Raw genomic sequence first — 11945 nt, 5'->3', positions numbered from 1 at the left:
TGATCATACAAGCTAATAAATTGAATTGTTAAAGTAAAAAAACTAACTCGACTATCTAGGTCTTGTTGTGATTCGAATTACTTAATACATTTGGTAATCTTACAAAGTATAAAGTGTTGTTGATGTGGAACACTAGACTCAAGTTCGAATTTGTTGAAATGATCACCATCATTCATTCATCAATAATGATAGTATGTTTATATTTATAGACTTGTGTTTAACAAACTAGCTAACTTGCATATACCTAATTCTACAAACTACTAACTGTCTTAACTTCTCAACACTCCCCCTCAAGTTGAGGGTTGATACATATCTTTAACCCCTAACTTGGATACTAAGTACTCATGTTGCTTGATGCTTAAAGCTTTTGTCATCAAATCAGCAAGTTGCTCAGTTGTTCCAATATGCTGCATCTGAACCATTCCATCCTTGATTTTATCTCATACAAAATGACAACCAATTTCTATATGTTTCATCCATTCATGAAAAACAGGATTAGAAGCAATTTGCAGCGCTGCCTTACTATCTAAAAAAACCAAGGATTTATCAAATTGACTAGGACTAACTTCCCTCAATAAGCCATTCAACCATATAACCTCTGCTACAATCACTGCCATACTTCTATATTCAGCTTCTGCTGATGATCGAGAGACTGTGGCTTGTTTTTTTTACTTGCATGAAACAAGGGATTCTCCAATTTTAACACAGAAACCAGTCACCGACTTCCTAGACATGACACATGAAGCCCAATCAGAATCACAAAAAGCAATCAATTGTGATTTGCTTGCTGCAGATAGTAAAATGCCTTGACCAGGATTTTTCCTTATGTACCGTACCACCCGAAAATCAACTTCCAAATGTGATTTTTTTAGTCTGTCCATAAACTGACTCAAAGGTTGAACCACAAACATTATCTCTGGTCGTGTATTTGTCAAATATAGCAATCTTCCCAACAGCCTTTGATACATTGTAACATCCGCGATTAAATTATCTCCATCAACCTTTGTTTGTACCGACTCATCATATTCAATTGATGTGAGCTTTTGATTCTGCTCAAGCGGTGTACATACTGACTTTGCTTCCCCTAATCCCAAATCAGCTATCAGCTCCAAAGCATATTTTTGCTGATTCAATATAATCCCTTTGTTCGACCTCATCACTTCTATTCAAATAAAATACTTCAACACACCTAAATCTTTCATCTTAAAATTCTGATGCAGAAGCTTTTTCAACTCATTTATCATGCTAACACTACTGCCTGTAATTAACAGATCACCTACATAGATGAGTAAAACAACCATGTTACCTCCAACCCTTTTTGTGAACAAGGAATAATCGTACTTGCTTTGTAAATATCCTCCTCATATTAAAGCCTCAATAAGCTTCAAATTCCACTGTCGAGAAGCTTGCTTCAGACCATACAATGATTTACGCAGGCGACATACACAAGACTCCCCCTGGCTGCAAAAACCAACCGAAAGTTCCATATAAACTTCTTCGGACAAGTCCTATTGAAGAAACGTACTGTAAACATCCATCTGAAAAATAGGCCAATCATGAATGGCTGCCATGCTGATCACTGTCCGAAATGTGACATGCTTAACAACCGGAGAAAAAGTATCATGAAAATCAATGCCAGCCCTTTGACTATAACCTTTACCAACAATATGTGCTTTAAAATGTTCCACCGAACCATCAGAATGGTATTTAATTTTGTAAACCCACTTGCATCCAATGGGAACAACACCAGCAGGTAAAAGAACAACTTCCCATGTACCGTTGGCCTCCAAAGCTTGAATCTCTTGTTGCATAGCATCAACCCACTGTGGATCCAAGACGGGCTCATCATAAGTGTGGGTTTCAATTAAAGAAGAAACATGGGCAGCAAACAATTGAGTATGAACAGGAAAATGAGAAAAAGAATAAACACTAGCAATAGGAAACAAACCTGTGGCACAAGAAGTGAATGACTGGTTAGAGCAGACGTAATCCTTCATCCAAGTAGGCGGCTTAACAGACCTTGTAGTACGGCGCAAAGGGATATTGTTAGGTGCAGGAGACATAGAAGGAGTAGAAGAAGATACAGGCACACAAGGTGAAGAAGAGGGAATAGATATAGAAGGGGAAGGTTCAAGTTGAAGAAAAACAGAAGTATCATCATTAGGAAAAGACAAAAAAGGTTTGGTAGGAAATGTAAAAGGGAATATCGTTTCATGAAAGACAACATCTCGGTTAACAAAAAAATTTAGTTTCAAGACTGAACAATAAGTATCCTTTTTGCATAAGAGAATAACCCATGAACACAGACGGAATAGCCTTAGGAGAAAATTTATCGTGGTAGCTAGGAGTAGTAGCATAAGTGAGACAACCAAAGACCTTCAGTCGAGAAAAATCAGGAGACTTATGATACAAAAGTTCAAAAGGACATTTCCAGTTCAAGATAGGAGTGGGGAGACGATTAATCAAAAAACAAGCAGTTAAAACACATTCGCCCCAAAATTTACTAGGCATGTGGGACTGAAACTTTAATGACCGAGCCACTTCAAGTAGATGTCTGTGTTTCCATTCAGCAACTCCATTTTGCTGAGGAGTGTGAACACACGAACTCTGATGGACAATTCTAGAAATATTAAAAAAACTCAGTACATTCATTCTTAAAGAACTCATACCCATTATCACTACGAACAATTTTAATCATAGTAGAGAACTGATTTTTAACCAAAACAAAAAATTGTTTGAGTAATATAAGAGCATCACTTTTATATCGCAACAAATACACCCAAGTCATTCATGTGTAATCATCAACAATTGTTAAAAAAAAACTTATGACCACTGTGAGTAGAAACCCGATAGGGTCCCCACAAATCTATGTGAATAAGGGAAAAAGTAACATCAACACGAGATTTATGAATGGGAAATGGAAGCCTAGTTTGTTTAGCCATTGGACAAATAGAACATTTATGAATACTTTCAACATCAGACATTGTACAAGAAAAATTAGGAACCTTATTAAGTCTTGAAACTGACGCATGACCAAGTCTATTGTGCCAAAGAATAGATGAGCCTGTAGAAGTAACAGCAACAACAGAAAAAGGTGAAACCACAGAAGTCTGTTGAGACGGATCCAGGATGTAAAGACCACCTCGTGCTTTACCAATCCCCCTCATCTTTCCACTGGAGAGATCCTGTATGAGATAAAAATGAGGATAAAAGGAAACCATACAATGAAGATCAGTGGTAAGTCGGGAAACAGAAAGTAAATTATAACGAAAATTTGAAACACAAAGAACACTCGTCAATGAAAGGTTAGGCAAAACTGTACAAGTTCCAATATGAGTGACTGAGACCGAAGAACCGTTTGGAAGTCGAACACTTGGGGATCCTAATGCACATGCAACAGGAGATTCCAAGAAATGAAGATCCGACAATATATGGTCCGTAGCCCCAGTATCTATGATCCATTTATTACCAATATCCACCATACCTGCTATACTGGTAGCAGCTTCAATCGCAGCAGGTTCTTTGTTCAACAAATGCATAATCTGATCATATTGTTCCTGTGTAAATACTGGTGATTGTGAACGAGACCCACGGGAATCCACTGCTTCACTACGACAAGCAGAATCAGGAACAGCAACATTATTTACCACAGAAGCAGAGCTATTGGTCGCCTTCTTTTTTGTAAACTTAAAATCTATAGGATAACCAATTAATTTGTAACAAGTCTCTCTTTTATGTCCTTTAACCTTGCAATGATCACAAATGCCAGTAAATCATTTTTTCTGTACCATCTGAACTGAAGAGAAAGAAACCAAATCATCCCCAATATTACTAGAACTATGCTTTCTCTGCGACTCCTCTTGCATAATCATCGAATACGCATGATTAACAGACGGTAACGGACTCATCAATAAAATCTGACTACGCACAGCACTATATGATTCATTTAGTTCCATAAGAAACTGAAATAAATGTTGTTGTGCAACATGAGTACTGTTCTGCCTAGATTGAACACATCCACAAGAAGACATAGGTACAAGGGCTTCATACTCATCCCAAAGTAACCGCAAATTGGTAAAATAGGCAGATATGGAAACTGTACCTTGAGAATATGTAGTAATCTCACGATGCAAGAAATAGATTCTTGAACCATCAATTTTGTGAAACTGCTCACTAAGATCATTCCATACTGCCGCTGCACTGGACGCAAAAACAATCCCCGCAGAAAGCTCTTTACTAATGGTATTTAAAAATCAAGAGAGAATAATTGCATTACATCGCTCCCACTGATGACCCATTTCCTCCGGTACCATATCTTTAGAGCAGGTACCATCCACAAACCCTAATTTGTTCTTCGCCAGCAACGCAATTCTCATCGTCCGACTCCATACATTGTAATTCTCAACACCAAGCAACTGATGGGCTACTAACAAAGTGCCCGGAGTATCTGAAGGATGGAGGTAACATGGATGATTGAAGTCAATAATAGAATCAGAAAGATTCATCACCTCTATTGCTGAAAGAACAAAAAACCAAGAGACCACCAAACAAAACTGTCGTCGTAGATACAAAAAAATGAAACAAAAAAAATGCCCTTGATTGCCAGCCCAACTTTATTGAATCAACCAAATTTCGGCTACAAACACCAGCTCAATTAACTATTTTATGAGACTCAAAGAAAACTATTATGCAAAAGAAAAAACACTGTTTATACCAGCAAAACGAAGAAGAAAAACCAACCTGAACAGCAAGAATCACCGACTAGCAAAAAATATCAGGAAAAAACAACCTGGCTTTGATACCATGTTGAAATGATCACCATCATTCATTCATCAATACTGATAGTATGTTTACATTTATAGACTTGTGTTTAACAAACTAACTAACTTGCATATACCTAATTCTACTAACTACTAACTGTCTTAACTTCTTAACAGAATTGGTGTTGAACACCGAAAATCTTAGACTGTGTTACCAATTTGATACAAAACCCCCAACCTAAGTTCAAACTCAAACAAATGAGACGGACTCAGATTGCAATGATTGCACCTTGAGGAATTAGTTTGTAACAAACCCTTAGAAAAATCCAAATGAAATAATTAGTAATTATATAAGGAAACCAAATAAATAAAATGAGAAAGAAATTGGATATGAAAAGTAAAGGATCCTTGTAGAATTTGGTCTAAATAGTGTTGCTTGGAACACAAGTGAGGTATAGCCTTCCCTACAATTATGGCTTCAAATATTTTAAGCTTCTTGAGCATAAATCTAAGTTTGATGAGGTGAATTTATAGAATTGGGATTTAATTCTCAAGAACCTACTTTAAGTTAAATAATGAAAGAAACTTCATGGGGTATGCAGTTTGAAGTGTTTCTTGATGTTCAAGCAAGGTTGGTTTATCCCTCAAACAAGTAAGCCTCGAAAAATTTGGAACTTCAAGGACAAAACTATGTTTTTTAGAGCTATAAAATTCTAAAATAAAATATCAATAATAAGATGCAAGTTGGAGAAGAAAACTTGAAAGAAAAGTTGCTTGGGGGTTTAAGCTTTCTAAGGAACCAAGGTAGTGTCAATTTTTCCTTTATTTTTAAGGTCCCTTAAGCCCGGAGAATTCAACAAAAATTTTAGTATATAATGATAAAATTTTCAGATTTGGTGAAAGGAAAATAAAAGCTAGAATTAAGAAAACAAAGAAGATGGAAATCCTTAGATGAATTTTGTTGGCTAGGTTTCTTGGATTCCAAGCTAGAGTTTGCCAATTCTTGAAGACAGAACTTTGATAATTTTGTAAAATAAGATACAATTAAAATTATAAGCTAAATAAATTCCATAATTTATTAAATCAAGAAGATGGAATTAAATGGAATGAACGAACTGAACAGGATGAGGTTGATAGATTGTTACACAAGGGATGTGACCACTTGAAGAAACCAAATAGGATGAGGTTGATGGATTGTTGCACAAAGGATGTGACCACTTGAACCCTTTTGTAACACCCTACACCCAACCTGAACAAAGGACGTGTGGGCCCACACGGGCAGACCACATAGGCGTGTGAGCCTATTTTCACTGAATTGATTGCTAAGGTTGCACGGGTCGCCCAAGTCAACTGTGAACCTACTGTAGGGTCGGTAAGCATCACTTAGACCCCTAATCGTACGAACTGACGGTTTGATTTATATATGTGTTGAGCATGATGATAGTATGCTTGTATATTAAACTGGTTATATGTACTGATGTCCTGAGATAGCATGTCATGACTCGTATGTTGCATTGCATGGGGTTGGGTTGATTATATTTGGAGGAATTGTACTGAAAGGCTCTTAAGCCTAACATACTGGCAACTCAACTACAAATTACTATTTTGTGCCGCTTCCGGTACTACTTGGAGTGTAGGGATGGGTGGGTTGATTTGATCCCCACATGGAGTGTAAGGTTGGACGAAGATGGTGTGTAGAGGCTGGTTGGGTAGGACTTTGCTACCGAATACTGCATAACTGCTGCTGATACTGTGATGGGCTAAGGCCCTACTATATATTTGATACTGTACTGAGATGGGGTAAGTCCCAAACTATTACTGATACTGGAAAAGGGCTTGGCCCAGGACTGATTAAATTGTGCACTGTGATTTGCTATTGTTTATTTTCTGTGGGATTACACACTGAGTTTTCGTAAACTCACCCTTTTTTTTAATGTGCACAGGTAATCCCCAAATCTAGACGGATCGGTGCAGCGGAGGACCCAGCGGTGACCACAATTTTGGGCTTTCATGGTTTTTAACCCATATTTACGATAATTTGTTTTATATCTATTATGTTTATACTGGCTAAGTTTTTGGGTTGTAATTAGACTTTCGGACTTTGGTTTTGGGTTTTAATTATTTTTACCTTATGGATTACAACTATTAGTAGTAGGGAACCTCGGTTTTTCAAAAGAAACAAATGTTTTTTTTCCTAAACGCACGATTGTTTAATCTGTTTTAAAAGCTTCTGCAAGCGAATCACGTTTTGAAACTATCGGTTAAATGAGCAACACAATTTTGGAACTAATAAAATATTAAGATAAGGAATTCAATGGAAATGGTTTTAACGCAATGACACGGTTTTCAAACACCCTATCATGTGACATCACTAGATCCGGCCATAACATCTGGGCCGGGTTTGGGGTGTTACATATCATGTTGGTCAAATTTTGGGCAATTTAGGTAGTGTTTGGTATGATGGAAAGTAGTCACTTTTCTGAGAATTTAATTAGTTGGAAAGTGATTCCAACATTTGGTATGTCAAATTTTATATACTTTTCTTGGAATTTAACTTTTCTTCGAGAGTTATTTCCCCATGAATATGGCAATATGGTTCCCATGATAAAATGTGGGAAACTTACGTTACCATGTAGATCGGAAAGTTTAAAAAATATCAAGATAAAATTAATCTTATTTTATATTAGTTTAGGGTATTAGTCTATTAACAAATGTAATAAAAAAAGTTATTGCCTCCCTCCTTCCTACTACTTGATTTGCTCTACTACTTTAACCTATTCTTTGAAAGTAAGCTTTTTTCCTGATTTTATTCTTTATATTCATATTTAATCATCCATATATTATATCTGTAGTGGCCTAAATTCGTCCGGCCCAGACAAAACAAAAACCAAAAAATAATATTAATATCAAAGTCCATTTACAAAAAAAAAACATATTGGCCCAATTACAAGCCCAAACCTAAATTATCCTAACCCAAACCTGCTAAACCCAATAACCAGTAGCCTAAAGGCTCAAAACCTAAAAATTTTCAGAAACCCTAGCTCCCTCTCGTGCCGCAGCCTCACCACATCGGCAGGTGTGCTGTTTGACACCCCCTCTGCCACCACCACCTGCAAAACAACAGAGAAACAGAAGTAGAAGCAGAAGCTGAGAAGTAGAAAAAAGAAAACAAAAAGAAAAAATAATATACCTTGTAATATATCTGGCTATAAAAGCCGAAATCATCTTGTAATACAACGATCAAGAAAAATTGAATACAAAAAAGCCCAAAGTTTAACAAGAGGTAGTTCTTGCTCGCTTGTCTTTTAAATTTCAACATATAAAAAAAAGGGAAAAGCTACGTTTTTTACCTGTTTTACCACGCCTCTATCGTGAAAGCCCCCTTTTCCGGCTTGAGATGGCTCCGAATCTCTTGGGATTCGTCAAAAGCCCCATCGAAAGAGGGAGAAACCGAAAGGTTTCTTTGCCTTTGGTCAGATTTTGGTCGAGTTTTTGGGGATTCAAACCCTAGATTCACGTTTTACGCGTTTAAAAGATCAAAAAGGCCTTTTTTGGGGAATTTTTGGCCACCAGAGGCGGCGGTCGCTGTCGCCGATGACTGGTGGTCGCGGCGAACCGGCGACGCCCCACGGCCGAACAAGGAAAAGGGATTGAGAGAGAAGAGAGAGTTTTTTTTTTTAAAAAAGGATTACAAATGATTTTTTAAGATTTTTTTAGTTATATATGCCCCCAAAACGATGTCGTTTTGGGCTTGGCTTCAGATGCCCAAAACGGCGTCGTTTCAAAGGCAACCCGAATAATCCGACCCGACCCCCTTAGGATCCACATGTTTTTGCATGGAAGGACTAATTTCTATTTTGGTCCTTCCGCTTTTTTGCTCCTTTTTTAATTCCGTCCTATTCCTTCTTATTTTTTTAATTTTTACCCCATAATTTCTATTTATCTGCAAATCAGTCCCTTGACCCACTATTGACCTACCAAGGAAATGACACGTATGCTGGGTTGGGGAAAATAACACCCTGGGTCCCTGTACTTTTTATTTTGTTTTGATTTAATCCTTTGTTTACTTTTTTTTGTTTTTTTTTAATTTATGCTTAGAATTTCGTTTAGCTTTCAATTTAGTTCTTTGCCTACTTATTTTTTTATTTTTTATTTTTTTATTTTATTATTTCCAGCACTTTTATTTTATGATTATTTATATTTTCCCTCTCTAAATTATGCAATTTTATTAACATCCTTGAGTAGTTATTTTTATTTTATTTTATTTTGTCATTAGATATGATTATTATTACTATTATTATCATGTTATAGTCATTTACTATTTTACCCTCATTACCTTTACTATAATCATTTTATCCTTTTATTATTATTTAATTATAATGTTTTTTCGTTTGTACCTATGTAGCTATTTTGTTCTTTTGCCATTATTTTATTGTATATTATGCTTACATACACTTGTTTATTGGTACCAAACTCAAACAAATTAATTGCACATCACATTAAATGTTATATTCGCTTTTACCCGACACATAGGAAATAATTAGAACCAAGACGATGTTCTTTAATTAGGGGATTCGAGAAATCGTGCCCTAACTTACGGGGTACGGCTTTCTCCTTGAAATGAAATAATCGAACATCCTTTTAAAATTCAATACACATAGGACTTAGGTAATAATTAAATGGCAATTATTCTTATTTTTGAGGATTCTAGACATTGTGCCTTAACTTACGGGGCATGATTCTCTTCTTGATTAACTCGAAATATGAAGGTCTTTTCCATAAAATTTAATTTAGTTAGCAATACTTTAATCAAATAACATCATGCAAAAAAAGGGGATCGCACTTTAAATTTCCTTTGATTTCTCAATTCTCGACACTAAGATATCAAGTAATCAATTAGGTACCAATTTTGGGCGTTATGAGGGTGTTAATCCTTCCTTATGCGTAACCGACTCCCGAACCTACTTTCTGGATTTTGTAGACCAAAAACCATCATTTTAGTAAATCTAACCTTATATTAAAATGATCAAATTACGAGATGATCCGATCACACCTAATAAAGAGGATTGGTGGCGACTCCATCTTCATTTAAAAAAAAAATAAAAGTCGAGTTCCAAAAAGGTTTCGACAATATCATTTACATATTATATTTATTTCTATTGTTTTCTCTCTTTTCTTTTTGGTATATTAATTAAAAATTCAATTTTATTATAGTGTTATGAATCTTTACGAGCAAAAGAAAAAAATTTAAAGTTTAGGCTTAATTCAAGACTGATTTGATAATTTTTTTTGCATGATTTACCTTGAATTATGGTTTGTTGCATGTGATTGAAAATTCTACTGGAATGATTTTCAAGAATGAGCAAACGATCAGCCCATTTAGAAGTAAAATAGATAAGACAAAAGATCAATCAAATTTCAAAACAGATATGTATTATATTAAAGTGAATTATGTTTTTTTAATACCTAAAAAAATTATGTTACATTAAGGCTTTAAAAATAATGTAAAAATTATCAATTAAATTTTAATATTAAATATTTAATCCAAATAAATTTTATGATAAAAATTAAATACATAAATATTTTATTTTGTTTAATAAGAGTAAATTCGTAAATTATCATTACATAATTAAGAAAGTAGATAGTGAACCACATGTGATAATGTAAGTTTCCTAAAATTTTAGTCAATAACTTTCCTAACAATCAAATTATAACATCACCTTAAATTTCTAGAGAAAATAATTAAAGCCAACAAGTGCAGTGTCGTGCTAAAGATGGAATGTTGTGTTGTAACTTGTAAGGTAAGTCCAAAAAGGCCAATTCGACCATGACTCTATCACTGTTTATGTAACTAGTCAAAGGATTTCTTCTAAGGGAAGAAACTCTTTTACAATGTACAAAATAAAATAACTTCCCACAAGTAAATTTCCTAAAATTAATTTAACTTTCTTAATTAAAACAGATTTTCTAACTTGAAATTCCCACACTAAACTTATTCAAAAAATTATACTTGCAGATACTTTACTAAATTGGTCATGACTCGAATTTCCAAACTGCGTTTCAATGTGCATTTTAAAACTTATTGAAATATATACAAATAATCAACCAAGAGGATCCCATTCAAAGTAGGCCTCAAATTTTGCCTACAAAAATCACCTTTAAAATGGTGAAACATCAAAAACCATGAACCCAAGTAAAAAGTCTATTAAGAATTCTTTTTTTTTTCTTAGGCTTCATATGGCCCTGGCCTTTTTGTTGCTTGTGTTCTTTTCTTTTTCTTTTTTTTTTTTGGCAATTGAGGTATTGTTTTTATGAATGAATAGGGGTGTAAAAACCGGTTAATTCATTAAATTGAAATAAGTCGAATTAATTTAACCAAATTAAGTCATTTTTCAATTTATTTGGTCAAGTTAAAGGTGATTATGGGTCGGGTTGAGTTGAGTCATAACAAAATTCCAAGCCCGCTTTATAGGCATAGGCCTGACCCGGTCTAAAAAGTAGGCCTAAAATTTTGTCCAACTCCAGCCGAAATAAAAAAGCTAAAACCCGAGCGTGGTCTAGTCTGCCCGTATTGGTTTTTATATTATTTTTTATATAAAAATAAATTTAAAAAATATAATACATCAAAATACTAAAAACATTAAAATAAATGTTTCCCAACAAATTGAAAATATTTTTTTTAAAATAATCTTTATACTTAGATAACTCTAAGATAAGTACAACTTAACAAGCTAATGCCTTTAAAATAGTAGCAAAATTAACAATAAAACAATAATTATACAATAGCCAAATAACAACAACGAAATAGTAGCATTATTAGTGAAGTTACAGCAAAACAACAGCAGTTTCTTTTTGCAAAGTTTGACCAAATTTAACCTAGACCAAAAAAAAACTTACCCGAGACCCAACTTGTTTTCTAAACGAGTTTTATTTTTTTGCCCAAGTCTATATTTTCGAACCTAAATTTTTATTCAAACCTTCTCTTTTTTTAGACGGACTTTGAATGGCACAATCCATGATAAGTGTAGGTCAAACACACCATTTTTTGTGATTTCATCAATCGGTGTTGGGTTTTGAGTTTTCAAACAGTATAAACTGATCTTAAATAAATAAAACTTAAATGCCTAAAGCTCATATCCATACGATGGCAACGAAAACCCAAACAAATTTCCAGCCCAAAATTTA

At 34.6% G+C, this 11945-nt stretch overlaps 2 protein-coding genes across 2 annotated transcripts; both read right to left on the bottom strand.

Annotated features, from left to right (window-relative positions):
- Window positions 1–668: 668 nt before the first annotated feature.
- LOC128033891 (uncharacterized mitochondrial protein AtMg00810-like) lies at window positions 669–1157 on the bottom strand. Its single transcript, XM_052622386.1, has one exon. The coding sequence runs from the start codon at window positions 1155–1157 to the stop codon at window positions 669–671; it is 489 nt and encodes a 162-aa protein (XP_052478346.1).
- A 351-nt stretch (window positions 1158–1508) lies between these two features.
- LOC128033890 (uncharacterized) lies at window positions 1509–9111 on the bottom strand. The gene is made up of 9 exons (XM_052622385.1): window positions 9097–9111; window positions 7797–7870; window positions 4715–4740; window positions 4277–4516; window positions 3789–4195; window positions 3291–3671; window positions 3006–3185; window positions 2377–2607; window positions 1509–2273 (listed from the first exon to the last, which is right to left on the bottom strand). Exons 1-9 carry the CDS (start codon window positions 9109–9111, stop codon window positions 1509–1511), a joined length of 2319 nt encoding a protein of 772 aa, XP_052478345.1.
- Window positions 9112–11945: the final 2834 nt, after the last annotated feature.

The sequence above is a fragment of the Gossypium raimondii genome, chromosome 10, assembly GCF_025698545.1.
Source record: "Gossypium raimondii isolate GPD5lz chromosome 10, ASM2569854v1, whole genome shotgun sequence".
Taxonomy (NCBI): domain Eukaryota; kingdom Viridiplantae; phylum Streptophyta; class Magnoliopsida; order Malvales; family Malvaceae; genus Gossypium; species Gossypium raimondii.
The sequence above is the reverse complement of the archived record's forward strand: the minus strand, read 5'-3'. Positions and strand labels throughout refer to the sequence as shown.

Bases quoted from the DNA above. Each gene is read 5' to 3' on its own strand.
- LOC128033891 (XM_052622386.1), bottom strand. From the start codon at position 1,157: ATGAGGTCGAACAAAGGGATTATATTGAATCAGCAAAAATATGCTTTG.
- LOC128033890 (XM_052622385.1), bottom strand. The intron at 4,741-7,796 runs GTTTCTGAAAAT...CTTGCTGTTCAG, and splicing joins CGGCACGAGAGGGAGCTAGG to GTTGGTTTTTCTTCTTCGTT. The intron at 4,196-4,276 runs GTAATGCAATTA...CGTCCAGTGCAG, and splicing joins GGGTCATCAGTGGGAGCGAT to CGGCAGTATGGAATGATCTT.